Below are 23,448 nucleotides of genomic sequence, written 5' to 3' on the forward strand. Positions count from 1 at the left end.
GAAGGAATTTCTTTAGTGTGACACAGAGGTATTGAATTTTATTGTCTTCCTCCTCTCCCCACGTCTTGCTTTCAAGCATGGTGTTAATACAGCTTGTTACACCACTTTAGCATATTTTATCTCCCCAGAAAAAACACACATCTTAAAACTTCCAGCAACTATTCCTAAGTAACTTCTCTGGTCAGCAAGATTAAAAAAACAAACAAACAAATGAAAAATACCCCTGTCGACCTTTGGATTAAAGTCATCCTCACTAGACAGTGGGGAATCTGTAACAAATCAATTTGCTCCGTGTTCAGATGCTGTGCTGTTGTAATGGCTGAGGATCACTTTTACCAAATGGCTAGTGCTTTTCCAGCTCCTAAGCTGAGTAAAACATGTCTATCTTATACCAGACGCATTCAACATGGATTTAAGTGAAGTTTTCTAATACTACTTTAAGATTACGTTTTGCCCAAAGCAACATTCCTGGCATGACTCCAGAGGACTTGTCTGCAGATCTCTTGCACTGAGCCAGGAGCTGTCTGCACACTGCACAGGCCACAGGGAAAGCACGGGGGTAGCTGAACACAAGACCCTCCCGAAATTAAAATAATCCCTCAGAACTTCCCTGAATGTTTAGAAGCATTTTTGAACTGTGGCATTATGAAGAGGAACCATGCAAAAGAAAAAGCCCTGGAAACACATGGTGTTATTACGTGTGACAGACAGATACCAGCATCACAGGAAACAGTATATGGCACTGGCTTCCACGCTCAGCCCAGACTGAAAACCGCTGCTTTTGTGAATAAGGTATGTTGGACAAATAACAAACAAGAGGAACCTACCACACTCCCTGCGCGTGACTGTCAGGCTCTGGCAGAATCACCCACTGTCCCCTCCTCAGCATGCCTGTCTTCCTGTTTTCCCACCTGGGATTGCTGTGATCCATAAAAGTCATTGAAACATTTCCAAGTGTCTAAAAAGCTTTCTCAACAACAAAGAGAAAGAATAGAGAATGCTTTCACAAAATTCCTGGGAAAGTCAATCTTGTTTCAGTTGCTCCAATCTTTATTTAAATTTGTTCTCATGGGGTCATTAACGCAACACTTTTCTAGTACATGGAGTTTCAGAAAGAGTCTAATTAATCAGCAAGTGTATTACCTTTCTTCTTTGTATTCTTAGTGGTAAGAAATGAAACAAAAAGCAGAACTGACCCCCCAGATGACATCCCTAGAGAAGTCTTACACCGTTAAGTATTCCTATTTAAAGGCAGGACTGGCCCTGCTCTATACTGACAGCCAAACACAAAGATGGTCCACGCTTGGTTGGCTTCAAGGCAGCAATAAAAGTGCGTTCTTAGGCTCTGGTGGTGCAATACACATTTGTATCTGGCATATGAATCACACGCTCAGCATGAATGCTGAACAATACTAAACAATTTTTCAGGAATGCTACTGAGGGGTTTCAATTTTCATCTCCTGAATTTTCAGGAATGATCAGCTGGAAGTTGTTCAAACGAAGCCCATGAAATGTGACACTCAACCAAAGAACCAAAATCCCCTGTGTAAATGGGCACCACTGAGGTGTCCGGCTCTGCTACAAACAAGCCGATCCTGCACACTTTCAAGCTGAAGCTCAGCCCAGCCTTTGGGGAGGGCAGCTGTCACGCAGCATCAGCCTTTGCTGCACAAAAAAAATCCCATCTGGGAAAAATCATCCAGGAGATCTGTCATAAAGAGAAGGGAAAAAAAGCAATAGGCTTGAATCCTTCTTGCACTAGCCTCCAGAGTGACTTAGTGAAGGATGAGGGCAAGTTATAGCTTATTCTTATGGGAAAACAGCTGAAAACCTTATCAGTTATATTCTAGACCAACCTACCAGCATGAAGGCAAGAACACCTACAGAGTGTTGGGTTTTGAAAGCAGTTCAGTCCAACAAGGAAATTCCTGCGCTTTAATTCCATGTCTCTGTGTTTCAGAACAACTCCTCTTCAGGTATGTCTTTCCCCTCTGCCAGTAATACATCAATGTACTGATCATCAAGTACATCTAAATTACTTTGAGAACTTACCTTTTTATCAATAACATTTTATGGTTTTATTATGAAAACTGATTATCCACATAGATCCTTACTGCTAATAAAGCAATTTGAAAATCACGTACCTAAGCTGATGACACACAGGTGAGAGAAGTTAAGAAACATTTGTCTGATTCAGCATCCTGAAACCTAATGATGACTTATTTTAAAAGTGCTGCAGAAAGTAAGGAATGTTCAGAAAAATCTGGTTATTGATTTAACTACCAGTAAAATACAGTAAGAAATGCTAGAAATGCTTTTTTTTTTTTTTTCCCCATATGTAATACTGCTGAAATTACTGGAGGTTTAGTTTTCTTTTTCAACACACACATTGTTATTTTTACGCTGAAGGCCAGATTCATTCCAAGAAATGAGTCTTTCAGGGATGGTTACTACATCTTAACACAAAAAACACCCACTGTCAGATGGAAAAAAGAGATCCAAGCATCTACTGACTTTCTTTGCTCCAGTTCACGCTCAGTTTTCACATTCAAGGGTAAAGCTGTGTTGTTCCACTGCAGCCCCTGTCGGGCTCGGCTCCCTCAGAACAAGCTAGGGAGTTTGGGCCCACGACCTAACAGGATGACCAAATATCAGAGTTTGTAAGAAGTTTTTACAGGGCCCAACACCAGCATGGACATTCAATGCTCACAGAAGACACTGAAATAAAGCCTGTTTCTAAGCCAACCACCTGTGAGAGATGCCCAGCAGTCAGAACACCACAGGGGGCTTAGGCCTCGCCTCATCCTAACACACAGGGTGGTCTGCTAGTAGTCTTTACAGCCCGCTGTGCTTCCTCACGGTATTTGTAATAAAAGCCCTGGGTAAGAGGGAAAAAAAGACTCTGATGTCCCAAAGTACGAACCTCTTACTTTAAACGTACAAGTTCAAGGATACAAAGCGATGCTGTGGAGCGAGGGGGACCAGGACTAAAGACAGGGCTGCTGGTGCGGAGGGGAGCGGCTGAGGCGCACTGGGCCCGCTCCCCTCACACGCACGCCGCAGGCCCGAGAAGCCCCGCCGCGCTCAGGCGGGGGCAGCGGTGCCGCCGGGCAAGGGGCCGAGTCCCGCCGCAGCTCCCCGCCTGAGGGGCCAGCGCGGCCCCAGCCGCCGGAGCCCGGCGCCGCGGGAGGAGGGTTGCGGGCGCCCCCTGCGGACGAGGCGCCCCGGGGGAAGGCGGCCCCAGCGGGGAGCCTCGCCCCCGCCCCGGCAGCGGCCCCGGCTCTCCGGCAGCCGCCGCCTCACAACTCGCCGGCTCCGTAACGCCCGGAAACGGCAGCACCGACGCGGGACGCTGGCTTCTTCCCCCACGCAGACATGAGCGGGCTCGGGGCCGCCATGGGGCCGCCGGGCTGGCGGCCAGGCAGCAGCAGCAGCAGCGGCGGCGGCGGCGGTAAGAGCGCGGGGTAGGCAGGTACCGAGCACCGCGGAGCGCAGACGGGAAGGGAGCACCCACCGGCGGGCAGCCGGCTCCGGCAGGTGTCGAGGGGAGGGAGGGAAGGAAGGACCGAGGGAGCGGCGCTGCCCCCGCCTCGCCTCCCTCAGCGCTGCGGGGTCCCGGGGTGCGGCAGCGACGGGGCTGCCGGCCGGGTGCCATGTTATGGCGAACCCCGCTCTGCATCCCCTGTGCTTCCTCCCTCTCGCAGAGATCTTTCTTCCTGAGGAGACGCGTCCCGCCGCACCTGTGGATTTCCTTCAGGAACTGCCCAGCTATAAGTCGGCGCTGAGGCGCCGTGCCGCCGCCGGGGCCACCCAGGAGCGGCGGGCGGCCCCCCAGGGCTCGGTGAGGCTCCGCGGAGCTGAGGCCCGGGGGCCGGAGCAAGAGGGAGACGAGCTGCCTGCTCGCCCAGCGAGGGAATACTCCTTAAGCATCGCGGAGAAGAGAAATATAAGGTTAATCTTTACACGTTTTTTTCCTTTAAAAAAAAATAAAAATTGCCTTTTCCTAAACACAACAGAGGTACGATTGAAGGCTGAAGCAGAATTGGGTTCCCCTGATATCTGTTTCATCCTGTGGTGTGTGTTTTTGACAAGAAGTTGCCCAGGTTCTCGTTCCAAAATGTGCCAGGCTCCTTGTGGCCCCTCCGCTGCAGGAGCGTGGCCGGGGGCTCTTGGCTGGCGGGAGGGAGTAGCTGACTGGGGGGAGTGGTAGGTTGAATTGGAAGAAATGAGTCAAAACTGGGAATTAACCTGCAGCAGCCAAACGTGTTTCTCACTGACTTCCTTTTTTTGTTCGTTTGTTTGCTTTGTTGTTTGTTTGCCTCATTGTTTTGTGCTTTTAAGGGTCACTGTGGGTTATCTGTCATCAGCAATCTCCTTCTGCTGTGCGAGTGCTGCTGCTCTTGAGTCTGCTCAGCAGTTCTTCCAAAATACATTGCACTCTCTGGTGTGGCTCAATACAGGTGGAAAGAAGCTTTCCAGGACCTTTTTTTTTTTTTTTTTCCATATCCCTTTTTAAATTGATCTTTGCTGTGAGCTGTAAGCAGTTCCTGCCCCTCTGGTGGTAACCTAAGCAGGGAGGGGATCGCAAAGGACGTGCTTTGGCCCGCCTGTATTTCTGTGCTTGTTGTCTCATGTCTTACTGCTGGGCTGAAAGCTGCTTTGGGGAGAAAGGATGCAGTATGTGTTTTTGCATTGTCAGGGAACTGCTGCACCTTTAAATCAAGTTTTGTGGTTATGAACCAGGAGAGTGGTGAAAGTACAATTAATGTCTGGTTACTCGCTTGCAAGAGCAGTGAGAAACGAGTTACAGCCTGACCCTGGAATTAAGTTTAACCCTACAGCCTGTACACAAGGAACAGAAGATCTGGGTTATGGTAAAGGAAAGCGCTTGATACATTGAATTTTTATTTGAAGTTGGGTATCTAAAGCTCAGTCCTTCAAGAAAAAGGAACTGCAGTCTTGTGGCCATGGTGCGTTTTAGGAACGGAGTTGGGATGTCCCAAGCTTGTTTACACGTTTTAGCGCGGAAAGATTCTGGTGGGGCTTCTTGGCACTTCTGCGGATCAGTAATCATCTGTGTGTATTGTGCAGCAGCTGCCAACACAAAATGCTTGATATAAACGTCCTGAAAGCTGAACACTCAACTTCTGTAACACAAATGAATATGCAGCCCACGCCTCTATTTAAAATGCAGACCAAACACGGGCCAAATAGTTCTCCAAAGTGTCTCTTTAAAACAGCACATGCTGCAGCCTGTAGTTACCACAAAATGAAATCTTGTCAGAGTAGCTGTATTTGCACTTAAAGATTAGGTCACCTGCTTGCCTATTCGATTGTTGCATATAGGGTTTAATTCGGCTTCCTGCCAAAGTGCTAATTTTGCTTTCAGCTGGGAAGGATGTGGGAACTTTGTTCATGTACAGCACACGCGGCAGTGGCGTGGCATATGCATTTACATAGGGTTGTGTACAAAGTCTTTTAAAATTGAAACCTTTGTCTTCTACTCTAGCACGGTGTCCTCAGGGGTGCTTAACAGGTGCCCTTCTTCAGTGGCATCAGAGGCTGGAACAACGTTCTCTGCATACAAGTCAATCTTCAAGCTATGTGTCTGGGAAGTTTTGTCTGGTTTTTAGGTTTCTTAAAGGAAAAAAATGAAATGCAAACTCTGAGCCACTCAGAATTCTCCTTGGTTCTGTCGCTGGCCATGCAGCAATTTTTAAAATGCAAATGTATGCATATAGCATGAAAATCTAGAAGTGAGAAGTAATTAAAAATTATAGACAGTTTGTGGCACATCCTCAATGTTTGCAGCTTATTATTAGAACAGTGCATTCCCACACGTGTTGGCAAAGAAATACTTTCTCAAATTCATTGAGTTGGCACTTTGCAGTGAATTTTTCAAAATGCTATAAAACCTGAATAATTAAAAATGACTACTTTTAGTAACATTTGTTTTCTGTTATGTACTGGAATGTGATATAAAAGTTAAAGTTATAAAATCTAAAATTCAAATGAAATATTTAAGCCACTTTATAGCTCTCTATAAACTTTTTTCCCCACAACATATTTTGACATTCTGATTTTGAGATCTGTGAATTTTCTACAAAAAAAGAATGATTTTCTATTTTGAACAGCTGCATTTATAACATTAAAAGAAAGAGGAAAGATAAATATTTTAGAGGGTTTTTTTTAAGAGCCTCTTGGTGAAGATGCTCTGGTCAGAAGTTTTGAGGCAAGAATCTTATCTTCCTTTTCCAGCCGTCTGTAAATATGAAATAATTCTGGCAACTTCCCTGAGATCCCACCAGGAAGTTCAGCTACATGATTTTTATGTGTTGCGCTATTGTCAATTGGATTTTTTTTTTTTTTCCTCCGAGAGAGGCAAGTGTTTTCTGTGAGAGGACTTGCTCTATTTGAATTAAGTTGACGTCGCAGTACCAGGAGGAACGGATGGGGACAGCTAGCCTGGGTTACTCCAACTTGTAGCACCATGCTATCCCTCTGAAGGCTACAAGCAGCTCCATTGTGCTCAGCCCTGTCACGTGTAGTGAACAAGTATTTCTTGTGCTCAGTAACTGTATTTCTTGATTCTTAGGGACTGTGAGCAGGTTGATATAAAATATTTATCTGGATGGAAGCAGTGGAAAAGAACTAGCAGTAAATCAATGAAAAAAGTTCTCAACTATGTCAAGGAGTGGTTATCTTACCTGGAGCTTTGGAGACATGATATTCACAGCATAGAAGGTATTTATTACCTGATGTTGATTTCTGTTCTTGGAAGTTGCTTCTGTTGTTGGTAGTTTTACACATGTGAGCATAGTTTCAGATATAACTATATCTGTTTAAGAAGTTACCTGCTTCCCTTATTATCGCTGATGTAAAATCCATGATAGGGTAGAGGGAAATATATTGGAGAAAATTATTTAAAAGTCACATTTCCATTGCAGTTATATTGCTAAAAGCCTGAAATACTTAAAACTAGCCTTGGTAATGTTTCTTTAGCTAACTCAGTGTAACTGAAATTATAATCTGCTCATTCTGTATTTTCAATGATTTTTATCATCTTAATTATTGGCACATGTTTCTTTTGTTCCCAGGGAAATTTGGTACCGGCATCCAGTCCTACTTCTCCTTCCTCCGTTTTCTGGTCCTGCTGAATTTTATAATTTTCATCCTGATGTTCAGTTTTGTTACCCTTCCCGCTGTCATTTCTAAATATGGAATATTCAACAGTAGCTTTACTAAAATTTCTCCAAAGAACATAGGTAAACATCTTCTCTGTGTACTGCTGTTGTTTGTAAGATTCCCCCTTCCCATCAGCTTCTCCTCTACCTCCTAGGACAAAGAAATGCTTTTTTCATAAGAACTTGCCATGTTTGAATTAACTTGATCTTGCAGTTTAATGGGCATTACCATTTGAGTGACTTTTCCTGCCTTTCTTTTGACAGAGCCTTACTGCACAGTTTATAACCCTAGTGGTAATAAGGGACTTGTTTACTTCTATACTTACCTCAAAGATTTGTTCAGTGGCACTGTAAGTAATCAGATGTTTTTTATTAAGTTTCTGTGTCTCGCATGACATGTAAAACATGAAAACATTTTACTTGGGGAATGAAGCTTTGATAATTTTGAAAAATGATAAGGCATGTGCACCACTGGGGTAAAATTAGCCTTGAACCTTTATCTGTGAGAAAGGGAGTTTTCAAATGACTTTTACTGAGCATCCCCAAGTCCCAACTGGCCGTGTGCTGCAGCCTGCGCCTCTCCTCCCCAGCTGCTGAACGGTACGTATTCTGGAGCACGCTGCCTATTGTGCTCTCTGTGTAGGGTCCCAGTGTCCTTGTCACAGAGCTCTTTGAAAGGAGAGGGGGAGGATTTTAAGCACATAGTGTCTGCATTGCATTACAGTTTGGTACAGACAATGGCAGAATTTCGAAGCTACAGACTGTTGTAGCTTGCTGGGGGCCCCCATAGTAATGTTAAATTTACAAAATGATTGCTTAATGCCAGGTTGAATTTAACTGGGCAGTTGCTGCTACTGTTAGAAACTCTCTTTAAACTTCATGTTTTCATAGGGTTTCCTTGAAGTCACAAGTTTGTTTTATGGCTATTACATGATAGATGCTGCATGGTTCAGTGTCCTCAGGTACAACTTTCCACTAGCATATCTGCTGGCTACGTTTGCCTACCTTGCATTAAGTCTCCTCTGGATAATAAAAAGGTAAAGATGTTGGTATAGTTTTATTTACTCCTACCTTATTGCACAGTTTACGTTGCATTCTTGCTTGTAGGGAACATGCTGCATTCTAGAACTGGTTTGTATGGAAATGGAGAATTTTTTGCTCGAAGATGCCATGCCACAGTAGCCTTTGTGTTTGGGAAACTGAGCCAGCAGAATAAATAAATAAATTTGAATTACTAGTTTTTCATATGTACGCATACATATAAATAAAAGACCCTCAAGTATACAGTAGTTGTTGGAGGATTTTCTTTTGGGCTCTTTTTGTTTGTTTGCTTTTTCCGCCATCTCGGTTTCCTGAGCCACCTCTTTGCAGTGTCAGGGAAGCAGTGGATGAGGCGAGACGGTGTGACGGTGGCTTAGTGCAGAGGGAGGTAACCTGTGTCAGTCATGGCTTCAGCTGACTTTGGTCACTGCAGAGCTCACGCTGAGAGCTTCCTTGAGACTTGCTGATACAAAGCAAATGCATCTGTTTGCTCATGGGGAGGTCGTTTAGTCTTTGGTGAGCCACATTGCTTGAGGTATGGGGTTTTGTTTCATTTTCTGTGGATAAAATATGTCTTTTCATGAATGATGTAAACTTGCGTTTTTCTCTAGGTCTGTGGAAGGATTTAAGCAGAACTTGGTGTACAGTGAAGATCAATTTCAGAGTTACTGTAACAAAATCTTTGCAGGTTGGGACTTCTGCATTACAGATCCAAATGCAGCACGGCTAAAACATCGCAGCTTGCTATATGAGCTCCAAGTGAGTAACTTTCACTTTTCTATGATTACGGTTTCATGTAGCTTAGATGGCTAAAAAAGAGAGGTGTGTGATTCTCCAGATACTGGAATAAGGATAAGAAGGATTGAAGTAGTTTATATTGGGGGTAGTTTATATTGGGGGAAGGGCAACCCACATCCTCTTGCGTGCTTTCTAGGTAGCTAGAGTTGGGGTGCAATGTGAGAAGGATTGGCACTGAGCTTGATGGCCCTTCCCCCCTGCACTGGGAACTGAAGCCAACCTGTTAGCTGCTTGTCTTATCTGCCTCTTCTTCACACTCCAGTCCTGCTTCCTGTGTTAGCTTTTCCTGTTGGATTATGTAGAAACTATCCCAGCGGTGGGCAAAACCCTCCTACTGTCAGGAATCAGTTTGAGTATACTGGGTTATAAGTCTGCAACGTGGTAGGCAGTTGTTTGGGGAGGTATAACATTCAGATGGTACTCTTCATACAAATTGAGAGCATTGTGGCAGTAAGAAGATACTGAAAGTTTTTTTGCTGGGTGTCTTTATGACACGCATGCACATACAAAACACTGATGCAGCTAATAGATTTCCCAAATCATAAAGCTCTCTGAAAACAGAGTCTGAAAGGCTTTTCTGGTGAAACCAGTACCTTCTTTTTACTCTCTGTACATTGGAAGCAGAGATTTGTGTAGTGAAACAATTACCTTTGAAAAGATACTTCCACTTCAAACCACAAAGCAGTAATTACAGATTTCATAAATTACAGTGAGTTGCTTTCTGCTCTAGTAAAGTTCACAGTCATCTTTTTTCATCATATAACCAAAGCCTCCTTCACTTACCACATTTTGCCTCTAGAACTCACACCTTAGGAAATCCTGCCCATTAATGTTACTGTTTGATGGAAGTAAGTCCTCAGAAAATACCTGGGTGATCTGTGGGTTTGCCCAGGTTAAGTTGCCTTCACAGGCAACACTGTATTTTCACATCAGCTCAGGTGGAACATACCAAGTTTATGTGACAAGCTCCTCAAGACTGTTCTTCTTTCTCTCTGCTGTCCCCCAATTTTCCTTCACAAGGAGCAGGAGAAGGAACTACGAGCCATAGCGGTGAGGACTGGTTACTTACCTGCAGAAGTAAGGAAATAAGTGGGCTGATTTACCCACTTCAGAGTTTAGTAGCAAGCTGTCTGAGATTAGTGTGGCAAGTGTTGTATGCTGCACCAGAAAACTACACATCCTTTTTCCTTTGTTTGTAGAGAGACTTGGAAGAAGAAAGACTGAGGCAAAAAATAGCTGACAGGACAACGAAAGAAAAGCTACGCATCTACACTCTGAGAACATTTATAAATATAATTGTCTTTGCAGTTCTATCAGTATGTTTCTACTCTATTTTTAAAGCAACTGCCTTCTCTCAAGCAAACTCCGATGTAAGTATCAGCCATGACATTAGAACAATCGGGGCTGATGATTACAGCAAGAGGAACTATTGTGAAAGAGTCAAGTATAAGTATCTTAATATAGCACCTTTCATGCAAGGGATCTGAAAATGCATTCTACAGACATAGGATTTTTTTAGTAGAATGAGAAGGATCAAGAAACATGTGCAAAAAGACCCCAGTGATGTCTCCCTTGGATACAGAGGCTCCAGTGTCACCTGCCTTGGAGCTAATGCAGCTGACAAGAAAAGCAGCCCTTCCCTTCCCTTCCCATCCCGTCCTCACCTCGCTGTGATCTGCTAGCACAAGTGCTTGTGTGTCTGGGCAGTGAACTGGCTCAGGGAACTGATCCGGTTCAAACAAACTTCATCATGATCAGTTTCTTGATATGGTTCGCTGCTCAACTGCAAAATGAATAGGAAGGGAAGAGGAGAGCGAAGATTATGATCTGTACTGTGGCTTGAGTTACAGCTGTGTGGGGAAACAGGAAGACTTTGAACAGGGAGTGCTTTGCGGAAGAAAAGGTTCTTGCGTCAGTAGCGGAAAGAATCAGGTTGAGTGGGGTTGTTCACCCCTGGCAGAACAAGCAGATGGGGAGAGCAGTTCAGAAGCAGAACGACAAGAGCAGACAACAGTTTCAATGGTTTCACAACAGTGATTGACTTCTCTGAAGGACCCCAGGGTTGACTTAGTCTGAGATGAATGGAGGCCGCACTTTTTTTCTGCCCTCTGTTCGTTGATGATGTGATGGGCATTGGCTGTGTATGGGGAAAGTTGACTCGTGGTGGACCTAACTCTGAACTTCTGTAAACTGCCAGGATTGCAGAGAGAGAAACCTGAAACAGGGACTAAAGAAGTGTTTGTGACAGAGGTATTGTCTGAGGGCAGAGAAGGAGATAGCGTGACACTGAACAACTTGAACAGCAGCATCACTTGCTGCAGGCTTTATGTATAAGGATTGACACCTTGACCTTGCCTAAACGAGTAGGTAGAGGAACTCGTTAAGATGGTAGGAAAGTCAGGGGAGCTGCTTGGCACCAGTGAGAATAACTTGAAAAGTGTCTGTGCTTTGGCATAGGCATAAAAGCTGGTAGCCTTAGTGCTGGGTGAGACAACACAGTCAGACACAAGCCTTGGTGTGAGGAGCCTCTTCAAACAGAAGCTTTGAGGAAGTGCTAAAATAGTCATACCTGGAGGTGGGGAGAGTTACTGCTTGAAGGGAGCTGGAGAAAGCAAGGGTAAGCAGCAGCAAACTGCAGAGAGAGCAAGCAGTGGTCAGGCTTGTGGTTCCAAACGTAGGTGGGAGATGAGGACAGAGTAAAAAGATGCTACCTGGATCCTGGACAAGAGAGGCTGGTGGGTAGCTGGAGAGAGCACGATGTCAGGAAGGTGTGTTTCTCTGAGTATTATCTTTCTCTCATCTCTTCTTGTACAGGGTATCAGCATTATGAGCTTCCAGGCTAATCTCTTAGTGCAGTATTTGCCTTCTGTTGTGATCACATTGGCCAACTTCATCGCTCCTCAGATCTTCTGGTTTCTGATCAGATTTGAAGATTATTCACCAGTCTTTGAAATCAGGCTGACATTGATGAGGTAAAGACATTTTTATTGTGGCCTTGGATGTTTCAACAACTTGTTCTCAGTAGGTTAGAAGTATTGTAAGCATTCAAATCTGAAGAAGCAGAGAGGTTGGACTCTGCACTGGGGAGCCTGGGCACTGGAAGCCAAGCAGGCATTGTTTGGTATATGTTTAGTTGGAAACTAATTTTAAATCTGAAAACAGCCTCCTGTATTGAGGATAGTACAGTGCAGTCATTTCAGCGTCCAAGTTTCTGTCTCAGTCCCATTTAGCTGTGTGATCTGGACATCTTCAACAACCTGAATAAATAGTCAGTAGCAAAGTTGTTGCTGCAGAGCTGTGGATTCATGCCGCTTTGTGTGCAGCAGTTCTTTGAGTGAGCAAATGTGTGTGTACAGCCATGACTGAAGCAAGGCTTTGCTCAAGGCAGAAATCAAAAGTTCTAGAGTAAAAGATACTTCAGTGTGAGAGAATGAAGAGCTAGCCTTTGGCAGCCTAAGGCAGTAAGATCTGGGTTGAAGCATCTGAACTCTGTCAAGCCCCTGTGCTTTGTGTTTGCAATTTGGCTAAGTGCCTGTGGAGGCCTGAAGCCACCTGAGAGGGAAATGCTGCACACAGAGGTGTCACCTGGCCACTCAAACGGGACTTGAGAGACTTGTGGCCCATTGCAGGGTCAAGATCTGCAACTGAAACGACTGACCTAGAAACAATACTGAGAAAAGAAACAAGGGACTGTAGCCTAAAGCAGGGAAGGTGAAAAGCAATTTAACTTCCTACTAAGAAAAGAAATGTGTTTATTAATTACCTAGTTGGTTATTCCATTAAAGCCCTGTACAACCCTTTTGTGTTTCAAGCCTTCCTTGGACTCCTGTGCAAGTTGAGCCAGGTGTTGGAGTGGCTCTTTTTTTGGCAGGTTTGGAATTGGGTTTTGCCTTTCTTCCAGGTGTGTCTTTGTGCGGTTGGCCAATATCGGTGTTCTCTTGTTCTCGCTCTTCAGTTCGATCTCCTGTACCACTGACGAGTGTGAGGCCTGTGGATACAGTTACAAACTCTATCCAGTAAGCAGATTTATCTTGGTCTTTAATCATCTGAGCTTGTGAATGAAGATATGTTTTCCGTGAGATTTCCTTGTCTAGAGGTATCCAGAATGAGACCTGGAGTTGCTGTTCATGTTATGATTCATGCCGTTCATCAGCATGATGGTGCTGATTCTTACTGCTCAGTGCACACCAGTACAGTTCTTACATACATCTTTTGTTTGTCTGAAACTCCGATTAGAATTAGTCCAGCGGCAGATTATCGTTTAGCATAGACTCTCTGACTACCATGAGGATTGTTTGAGGTAGCTCTGTTTTGGAGACAATTGTGTTACCGCCTTTTGCTCCAATAAGACAAATGGTCTTTCCTCAAAAAAACCCCATAACAACAAACAAAATCCAGCAAAACAAACAAACAGCTTGGCATGGAAGCTCTGAAACACTTAAATGTTTTAGAAATGGGAGTTAATACAATTTGAACTTTATGGTGTTAACTGACTGAGAGGTTTGTTGCTTTACTGATTGACAGATTTATTTTTCACTTGTTATTTTGACTACTAATCATGGTTTTACTGATTTGTTTTTATAGTGCTGGGAATCTGATGTTGGGCAAGAAATGTATAAACTGATGATATTTGATTTTTTTATAATTATTGCTGTGACCCTGTTTCTGGACTTTCCTAGAAAGTAAGTATCTCTGCCTTTTGACCATGCTTTTGCAAATGACGTATGAAACACATTTTCTTTTTTCTCTTAATTGTCTGTATTTCTAACCAGATTACCAGTTTTAAAATAAAACATAAACATATTTCTGGTGGTTTGAGCACTTGTCAGCTATTCAGCTGACTTGTGTAGTTTTGATATTTGAGTCTTTTTCTTTTTTTCTTCAGACATTTTTCTGTTCTGTTGTCTAATGCTTCCATGCTAAATATCTGTGTGTTCCATATGTGTTAGAACTCACTTAAGCTCTATAACTTCAATTTAGAACTAATGATATTTTTTGGTTTTAGGTTGTTAGTTACTCATTGCTCTTGCAAGCCAGTTCAGTGGTGTGGATTGCCAGAATTTGGAATTTCTGACAATGTCCTGGACATCATTTATGGGCAGACTATCTGCTGGATTGGAACCTTCTTTTCACCACTTCTCCCGGCAGTAGCAACTATAAAATACTTCATCATCTTTTACATTAAAAAGGTAATGACGCTGTGTGGTAAACAAACACAATTGAGCGCATCTCTGTGGGTTTTGTAGTATAGGTATGCAGTTGATTTAAAACAAACAAAAACCCCTAAAACCACCCAAGGATGCAGTCTACTGGAAATGAGGTAATGGTATGCCACTTTCTGTAGGTTTTTCGATTTTAAGAGCAGGTAGAATTTTGCTTTGAAATCAAGCAAACCAACAGTTTAATAACTACCTCATCAATTATTTGTCTGGGTTTTTTAATGCAACCTTTTTATGTAATAAAGCTAGTTTATAACAGTTTTCTGCAGTACTCTATTCACTAGCAGCACAGCTTAGAACTTGGACAAGGTTTTGCCAAGCTGTTAAAAATTTGGAAGCAAAGTGGGTAATGCAAGCTGGATTGGAGGTTCAAGACGTAATTTCTGCATATCAGAAGCATTGCTCTGTGACCGCACGGCTCCTCCTGTGCCACAAATTCTTAGTGATATTTTAGATCTTGCAAGAGGGGATGTATGCAGCAAAGGTGTGATAGAACAAAGCTAAAGGCTGTGCCGTGGATCACACACCAAATGACTTTGTCAGTTGACTCTTTGCAAGTGCACAAGGCCCTCTGGATCAAATCCTTACCCAAAATAGGAGACATTGACTTAGACTAGAATGTAAAGCGTTCTTGTCTTAGCCCTTTTCAGTGCATGTACATCAAAGGCAGGGTGGTTATGTAGTAGCGGGTAGCAGATTTGAGCATGGAAAATTGAGTTGGTGAGGAAAGTGTACTTGGACATATGTACATCGGTTGTACTGGTAACTGTCTTCCTCATTTTCCCTCTTCAGATCAGTTTGATACACACGTGTAAACCTGCAGCTAGGCCTATCAGAGCATCAAGTTCCAATTTTTTCTTCTTGGTGGTGCTGTTGCTTGGGCTCATCTTGGCTTTGATTCCGTTGGGAATCAGCATAGCACAGTAAGTGCCATTTTAACTTCCATGAAGTTGACATTTGCTCTAAGGTTGTCAGTTCCCTAGAAACAGACATGCAGCTTTGGAATGAGAAATTGGAATAGAATATATTGTGTATAATAAATCAAATTATTACTTAATTACAGTTTTAAAGGCAAAGGACACTTTCACCCCATCAGCAAAATGGTGCTAGGCTTGTGTTGGATTACTTTATCTTTACATTTTGGTGTAGCAACTCCTTTCTGTTCTGCTGCTTTGACAGTATCCCCTCCTCCAAGGCATGCGGGCCCTTCAGGAATTTTAACACTTCATGGGCAGTTGTTCCAGATACAATACTTGAGTTTCCAGTGAGTCTGCAGCAGGTCCTTCGTGGCATAGCATCAGAAGCCTTTGCAGTGCCTTTTTTTGTGGTCATCTGGTGAGTACTACGGAGACCTGATTCAGTCATGCAGCTGCATGCCTCATTTCCTTCCTTACTGAACTGATACCAAATAATTATTAGACCAGATTTTCTATCTGCAGTCAAAAGCCCATGAGAATCCCCAGCTTTTATATCTTTGCCCATTTATTCACACTCATTAGCCTTATTCCATTTCCTCTTGCATGTCCCACACTTGTCTTTCTCAAAAATGTTAGTTGTGAATCATTCTGCAAATTGGTATTGCAAGCCCTGTGATCACAAACTTTGGTTAAAACAAAACAACATACACACACACCCTCCGCCCCCCAATCAGTCATTCTGTAAGATAAAATTCAGTATGGAATCACAGAACTTTTACTGCTGGAGGTCACCTCTGGAGATCATCTGATCCAACCCTCCTCTTCATAGCAGGATCAAGTAGAGCAGGTGCTCAGGAATAGTGTCCGGATGGGCTTTGAGTATCTCCGAAGGTGGAGACTCCACAACCTCTCTGGGCAACCTGCTCCAGTTCTTGGTCAGTCTTGCAGTAAAGCTTTATTTTTCTTATGTTTAGATGGAATTTTTTTCATTTCAGTTTAACTCAGCTGGTTTTAGATCTTGGAGCCTTGTTACTTGACACTTTCTACAAGTTCTGCACTTGAGAAACCATGCAGTTTATTTCAGACCCCACTCAGCCCTTTCTTCCCTAACACACATTTTTGCGTGCTCCTGAACTGAACCTATTGCATCCACAGGAAATAGCAAGTCCTCTTTTTTGGTTTGGGATTTTGGCCTGTGTAAGAGGTGGAGGATGAAACTTGCACTGCTACCCTACTACTTTTTATTTGGAGAAGAAAATACATGATTTCTATAGACATTTGTGCCATTCCAGTTCTTGCTACTTTGTCATTTAATGCAGTGTGGATAATATGGGTCACAGATTACATCTGGAATGTATGCTGTAAGGAATGGCTGCGATACTGATCTGTGGCTGCTTGCCATAGTGAGAAACCCCAATGGGCAAAGAGTTACTCCAGTGAAGCCTCATTAAACTTAATTTCTGAGGAGCAATGCCCCATACGTACACTTGGAGCAGGGCAGGAACTGACGGTCTAGGGAGAGCTGTCAGAACACCGCCTGTAATGTCTGGAAGTGGCCCTTCCTCTCCGTCCTCTGGCACTGTCCCTGCCTGCTGACAGCACAAATACCTCAGCAGATGCGTTTGAGCAGAGCTGTGCCCAACCCACCCCAGCTGTATATTGATTTTTTCAATTTCTTTTTTTCTTCAGCAGCTTTTCTTCTGAAGCAAATGCACAAACCAACAATTCCTCTAGCCCATAACAGCCTTTTCCTGACTAATTCTGTTTCATGTGATGCTAATGCTTAATGTTGGTTTGTTGTTTGCAGCCTTGTTATGTTCTATTGTATTGCCTTGGCTGGAGCGCACAAACGAATGGTTCAGCAGCTGAGGGAACAACTGGTTCTGGTAAGATGTGACCCACTGTCTTTTCTGTACCCCTGACGTTTTCCGTGTTGTAATCAGGCATGCAGGGGAACAACAGTTTGCGTAGTCATCTGGAGGCTTGGTGTTTGAACTGGCAGTGAAGAATTACACAAGAAAAATAACCAAAGCACTAAAGCATCTTGCAGTCCAATTGGTTTTCTTGGCTATCTGCTGCAACTGCAGGAAAGTCCAGTGGTATCAGGCGACACATGCGTGGGCTATGTCTCTGAGAAGGGGTGTGCCCGTTCTTCATCTGCTGTCTTGCTTAAATCCACCCGTTTGCATGCTTTCTCCTGCCAAACAAGAACCTGAATTTTGTGCCTCCTGTCCCCTCCACCTCCCCTCTTACCCAACCCCCACCTCTTTTTTTCCTTCTCCGCTCCCACAAACAGGCACCCACGTCCCTGCCCTTCCCTCCAGACGTGATGCAGTAGGAACACAGGCCTGGTTCTGTCCTGAGTGCAGGAACAGGTACTGGGGGGGGCAGCCAGTCACCGCTAACGAGTCCTGTGGAGAACAGTGCCACCGCAGACGTGCTTCTTTGCAGCCATCAAAAGCTGCTGCTGTGCACCAGTTCAATAGCGCTCGTATACTGCGGTCTGTCGCTCTGCCATAGTCAGAATCTTGCTTCACTAGTAGGACGTCTCCCTTTCTTAGAAAATAACCCATTTCTTGGTATGTGCTGCTTTTAGATACTGCATCTAATAACCCGTCCTTGGAAAAACACTGTGCTGGGGAGAGAGTTTTGAGTGGGAAAGCCTTACTGTTCTTTCAAGGGTTCCCAAATCAGTTAGGAATTCTGAAAATCCTTGTGTGCTTTTTATTTTTGTTTGTTCACTGTTGTTAGCCTTCTTGGAAGTACGGTTTTAAGTTTTTAGGTGTGTGAGATGTTTTTACTGGGCTCAAGACAGAACTGTTAGTATGTGGCCTAATATGAGATAAATGAAATCGGGACTATTGTAAACGTAAAATGGTTCGGGCAGTTGAGAGCGTGCTGGGAACTGCTAATTAGAGTACAACGTGGCGAGCACACCTATTTATTTCTGATAAAGAAATCAGCTGTTTATGGATAACTTGTACTAGTCCTGTTCATCTAGCACGCACTTTTTATTCTATCTTTCCAGGGGAACCGTGACAAGCTATTCCTCATCAGAAAGATAACAGAAGCTCAGAGGAATCCTTGAAAACCATGAAAAGCCAGAAGAACTTGACTTCCTGAAACTCCCAGAACCGCTAGATAAGAGTAGAAGCATCTGCAGCACCTAAAAACTGAGCAGCCGACTGGCACTGTGGTCTGTCGTGGACGCTGATGGGCTTCATGTTGACACCACTAGTGGGCCTTGAAGTTTCCAAGACTGGAAATTTAGCTAATTTATACCATGTCAGACCTGTCCAAAAAATTGTGTGGTGGGACACTTTATTGCTGCTACAATTTCAGGATTGTTGGGGTTTTAATTCCCTATTTTTTTCAGAGGTTTGGGGTAAAATAATCAGAACTGAAACTCTTTTTAAGAACTCTGTACTGTTTTTCCAAATTATGCTTTAAGAATCAGGAGGGAAGGGAAGGGTGTGGGTTTTTACATGGTTCCAACTCACTTCTCTCTTAAAACCAAAACAAAAGAGAGACGTACATCAGTATTTTGAAATAGTGCATAGAAGAAAATACGGCATAGGTTTGAAGTCAATTCTCTAATTATTTTTAGAGAAGAAGCTTTGGTATTTATTTTGCTCTGAACTAGCAGGTGCAGTTGAACACTGGATAACTTCAGAGGAAAGCTCTGAATAAGCTCTGGGAGCAGGAGGCGCAGCAGTCGGGTCACCGCGCGGCACACGCCTGTCGCAGGAAAAGCGGCTCTGGGGCCTCTTACGCATGTTAAGGCATTATTACCTGCGGTTTGGTCTTGTACGGACATCTTGACTACTGTTCTCTGTTCTAAAATGTGAATATTTGAGAGTCGAGTTCTAGTTTGGAAACAGCATTCAGAAACGTGTGTGTCAGTACGCTTTAGATTCCTGCTTCTTCTCGCTTAATGCAATGACGGAGCTGTGTGACTCGGAGCGGACGGTATTTTGAAGTAGCCTGCTGTTTCCTTTATTTAAAGGTTGTGCTTAAGGACTTTGTGCGCAGAATTGTGTTCGTTACTTGAAATTTGCCAGTAGCGCTCTGTTAGTTCACATGTGCGAGTGTTATTTTCATATAATGTTTTCGAATGTTTTCAGTCTTCATTTTAAAGACATTAACATTCAATACATGATTATATTTTGTTTTTTTTAGCACAATGTTTGATGGTTTTAAATTCGTTTGCTTGGCGCGGCCCCGGCCGGGCCTGAGGCCCCTCAGCTCTCCCGCCCGCCGCGGCCCCGTTCCCATGGCAGCCGGGGGACGCCGGCCCTGACTGACAGCTCCTCTCTCCAATGCGGCGGCGCTGGGGAGCCAATCGGAATCGTGTTAGGGCGGGGCGGTGGCTGGAGCCCGGCGCGGAGGCGGCCCGCGGTGATGACGTTGCGGCAGCGCGACGCGGCGGAGGAGCGGTCGGGGTCAGCGGGATGGAGGTGGCCGCCGCCGTGGCTCCGGCTGTACGGCGCTGGCTGGGGCGGTGCCGGCCCCTCCGCTGCGCGGCGGGTAGGGGCTCGGCTCGGCTCGGCTCGGCTCGGTTCCCCCGCCTGCCCCCCCCGCCCCAAGTTGCCGGGTCACCGCCGCCCGGGGCCGCCTGAGGCCGGGGCTGGCGTCACCTTTGTCTCTCCGGCAGGTCTCCGGGGCGGGGGGCCTTTCCCCGCCGGAGGGGTTTCCCTCAGGCTCTGCAGCACGCGGGTGGCTTCTGAGCGCGTCAGCAAGCCCGTCATAGACCGCATCATCCGGGTGGACCACGCGGGGGAGTACGGGGCCAACCGGATTTACGCGGGACAGATGGCGGTCCTGGGCAGGGCCGGTGCGGGGCCGGTCATTCGGGTGAGCGGGCCGAGCAGCGGTCGCCGCGGTTCTGGTTGATTGGCCCTCGGTGGCCAGGGCCGGGATGAGGCGGTAGATAGCCGTGCGTCTCTCTGCGAACACGCGTGGGTTTGTGAGGGGCGGCGCGGTGACTTGCGGCCTGTTCCGAAGGTGCCTTTCCCTCGCAGGCTCCCCTGCCCCGCCTCCCCCTTCCCCTGGGCGCTGGGACCCGCTCGCCTCCGCTCCGCCGGCCTTTCTGGAATGGCTCCACTGGAAGCGTTTGACGTGGCTGGTTTGGTGATGTACTGTGATCTGGCTCTTTTCTAGCAAATGTGGAACCAAGAAAAAGACCACCTGAAGAAGTTCAATGAGTTAATGGTTGCCTACAGAGTCCGACCTACTGTTTTATTGCCTTTTTGGAACGTAGCAGGTTTTGTTTTAGGTGAGCTCGTATTATTACGATTGCCGCTGGTTTATGAAGTCTTCACACGTGTGAACTACTCGTATGGCTTCAGATTTCATTGTTCGCCTATGTTTGGTACCACAACCGCAGGGGCTGGCAGTGCTTTACTTGGAAAGAAAGGTGCGATGGCTTGCACGGTGGCGGTGGAAGAGAGCATATCGGATCACTACAACAGCCAGATCCGAACTCTTATGGAACAAGATCCAGAAAAGTACAAAGAACTATTGCAGGTATTTAACTACGTCTTAAAAAGTAGCTTAAAAAAATCCGTTGAATTATCTAATGTGACTTTACTCTCTTAAAGTAACATGCTTATAGAATTTACGGCAGATCTCTTGGATCGCTTAGAATGCTGAAGGGAACAGAAACTTTAGGTTAAAAGGATGTTTTTTCCTTCAGCGACACTAAAATGATGGAGCACCAAAATTCAAATGTGTGTTGGGTTAGCTTCAGCATGCTTTCAGTAATTCAACGCTTCCCTCTCGATTAGGAGAACGGTGCTTTAATTTTGATTGCTTTTACCTAAAAGGAAGGCTTTAGAGGGGAAACAAAAGTAGAAAATGCGATTGCGTAGTAACGTTTTGCTTATACTGGATATGAGCATATAGTTCTAGTCTTGAATGCTGTTCGGAGCACGTAAGGAGCTCTGCAAGAAAATTGGGCATCAAACTGGGACACGTTCCTGCGGGGTGTTTGTGGGACACTGACCTGTTTCCACATGCAGCACTGAGAGGGCACAAAATAAAGAGAAAAAGCTGAGCAGCGAGGTTACTCACAGCGTCACTACGAGGAGGGAAGCGATGGAACCAGGAGGGATGCGAACCTGTTGGGTAGGGACGGCGCTTGGGGTGTCTGTACGCTCTGAGCGCTTGAAGCAATCCAAGTTACTGCAGGCAGCTCGGGAGAAAATTCTTTGAACGTTTTTGTCCCAGTTGAAAAATTAGATGAGAGAAATAGTGTTCTTCAGGGCATGCTGGGATGGACAAAAGCCCTGTTGGCTTACGGGGAAACACCCTTACTGATCATCTGGCAAGGCAGGGACCTCAACTTCGTTACTTAAATTGTCAGAATAATTTGTGTATGTGAAACTAATTAGTGTTATGACTATAGGTTATAGCTTTTCTTGAAACGGTGAAAAAGATAGTGATATGTTCAACAGCAGCTTAATTTTTAAAGACTTTTTGTGAGAATGTTAAAAGAACTTTAGGTTTGGGGAATGCTGTAAATAATTCCCTTCTTGCTGAATTGGGGATTCAGGTCTTTGAGAAGCTTTTGAGAGACCTGGGCCCCACATTGGTGCATAACAGCGAATAGTTTTGCATACTAGCTGCCTTGATTTCTCTGCAAAGTAGACTTACTAATTACCTGCTACTTTTAAAGATAATAAAGCAATTTCGGGATGATGAAAGGGAGCACCACGATATTGGGCTTGAGCATGACGCAGAAGCGGTAAGTATGATGTTAACTAATGGGCACTGTTAGCGAGGACGTAGATGTGATATTCTTACCTTCCTTGTCCAGTGACCGTGGTGTAGTTCTTTATTTGCAGAAAAATAAAGAGAATAAGGCACTTGATATTCTTTCCCACAGATAAATATAAGAAAACAGTGTATTACAGCTTTCATTTTTCTGGAACAGAATTGAATCTGTTGGAACTCGTGTCAAGTGTTAAAGTGATTGTGTTTTCCTGAGAGGTGTCCTCTGCAGAGTTTTTAATTTGATTTTAAGTTTAGATTAAATATTTCTGAAGATAAGGCTAATAAATGCTTTCCATACAGCTGGGAACTTGAGGCATCGTCTTGGTAGACGAACACAACCATGTTAGGAAGTGTGAAACCCAAATTCTGTGCTCCCTTGAATGCTGTATGAGGAATGTATGACATATCTCTTTTTTTTTTTTTTTTTTTTTTTTCCCCTTCTTGACTTACATTTGTGGAGAAATGGAAACATTCTGCAAAGTTGATAATTTTAAATTTAGTTTTCTCTAGGGTAGATTAGACTACAAATATGGGGGAGGGGGTTGGTGGGGGTTTTTGTTTGTGTTTTTGCTTTGTTGGGGGTTTTTTAGATAATGCTTACTATTCCTTACCACAGTGGTTCAAGCAAAACACTTCGTGAGATGTATTTAATCTCTTACTCTTTGTTCTACAGGCACCAGCTTATTCAGTTTTGAAGACAGCTATACAACTTGGATGCAAAGCTGCGATATTTTTATCAGAAAGAATTTAGTGATGCTTCCCATGATGTTTGTGCCAGAAAAGTGTACAGAAATTGCAGAAGACTAATAGTTATTTTATTCAGCCTTTTAAAATTTTCTTCACTAAGCATCTGATTCCGCCGGCCTTTCTGACATTGAGTATCTGTTCAAAAAGTGTCGGCTGAGCTAAACGTGACTAACGATGGCAGAATTGGGTCCGTCTGAGCTAAACTTCCTTATTCAGAGACTGTTCACAAGGTGGCAGCAAAATATGTGTGTATATACATGATTTATCTACTCTGTGTGTGTGTATATACATAAATACACACATGCATATAAAAATGGTGAAGACATTCTCTGTTGCCTTCAAAATTATATATACTTGAAATTAGCTGGAGCTCATCAGCTCCTTGTAAAATGGTTAATCCTGACTAAGCAGGAGAGTTTTGAGTTCTGTTTGCAGGGTAAGTAAATGAAGTACTGGCAAGTATTTCTTTTCAGTCTGTCTTGAATAAAGATTGGTATTATAAGACTTTCATTTGAAGACTTGTTTGTGGGGTTTTGTGGGTGCTTTTTGGGCTCAATTCCGAATTCTTTATTTAAGTAGAATTTTTCTTCCTTTGATTTTTTTTGTCTTTTTTTTTTGTCCTGAGTGTGTGTGTAAGGAATGGATCCCTGATGTAATGCAAGTGGAGAGAGCAACCTGGAACACCCGTGGAATTGCACTTAACATCCTATTAGAGCTTTCAAATTTATCTTACGTGGCTCCTCGCCTTCAGTGGCTCTTGAGCAGAGA

At 44.2% G+C, this 23,448-nt stretch overlaps 2 protein-coding genes across 2 annotated transcripts; both read left to right on the top strand.

Moving 5' to 3' along the window:
* Nucleotides 1–3,227: 3,227 nt before the first annotated feature.
* Nucleotides 3,228–19,337, top strand: TMC7 (transmembrane channel like 7). The gene is made up of 16 exons (XM_075767429.1): nt 3,228–3,451; nt 3,705–3,951; nt 6,596–6,744; nt 7,098–7,265; nt 7,449–7,534; nt 8,076–8,221; nt 8,837–8,984; nt 10,223–10,393; nt 11,838–11,995; nt 12,925–13,039; nt 13,608–13,705; nt 14,029–14,212; nt 15,035–15,165; nt 15,422–15,577; nt 16,967–17,045; nt 18,188–19,337. Exons 1-16 carry the CDS (start codon nt 3,376–3,378, stop codon nt 18,245–18,247), a joined length of 2,172 nt encoding a protein of 723 aa, XP_075623544.1. The 5' UTR covers nt 3,228–3,375; the 3' UTR covers nt 18,248–19,337.
* A 213-nt stretch (nt 19,338–19,550) lies between these two features.
* COQ7 (coenzyme Q7, hydroxylase) lies at nt 19,551–23,190 on the top strand. Its single transcript, XM_075767431.1, has 6 exons — nt 19,551–19,686; nt 19,814–20,013; nt 20,320–20,434; nt 20,546–20,685; nt 21,836–21,904; nt 22,607–23,190. Exons 1-6 carry the CDS (start codon nt 19,611–19,613, stop codon nt 22,682–22,684), a joined length of 678 nt encoding a protein of 225 aa, XP_075623546.1. The 5' UTR covers nt 19,551–19,610; the 3' UTR covers nt 22,685–23,190.
* The last annotated feature ends 258 nt before the right edge of the window (nt 23,191–23,448 follow it).

This window comes from Balearica regulorum, chromosome 15, assembly GCF_011004875.1.
Source record: "Balearica regulorum gibbericeps isolate bBalReg1 chromosome 15, bBalReg1.pri, whole genome shotgun sequence".
Classification (NCBI taxonomy): Eukaryota; Metazoa; Chordata; class Aves; order Gruiformes; family Gruidae; genus Balearica; species Balearica regulorum.

Coding starts and splice junctions, on each gene's coding strand:
- TMC7 (XM_075767429.1), top strand. CDS start 3,376: ATGAGCGGGCTCGGGGCCGCCATGGGGCCGCCGGGCTGGCGGCCAGGC. Junction 10,394..11,837: donor TCTCTCAAGCAAACTCCGAT/GTAAGTATCAGC, acceptor CTTCTTGTACAG/GGTATCAGCATTATGAGCTT. Junction 15,166..15,421: donor TTGGGAATCAGCATAGCACA/GTAAGTGCCATT, acceptor CTGCTTTGACAG/TATCCCCTCCTCCAAGGCAT.
- COQ7 (XM_075767431.1), top strand. CDS start 19,611: ATGGAGGTGGCCGCCGCCGTGGCTCCGGCTGTACGGCGCTGGCTGGGG. Junction 20,014..20,319: donor GTGCGGGGCCGGTCATTCGG/GTGAGCGGGCCG, acceptor GCTCTTTTCTAG/CAAATGTGGAACCAAGAAAA. Junction 20,686..21,835: donor AGTACAAAGAACTATTGCAG/GTATTTAACTAC, acceptor CTACTTTTAAAG/ATAATAAAGCAATTTCGGGA.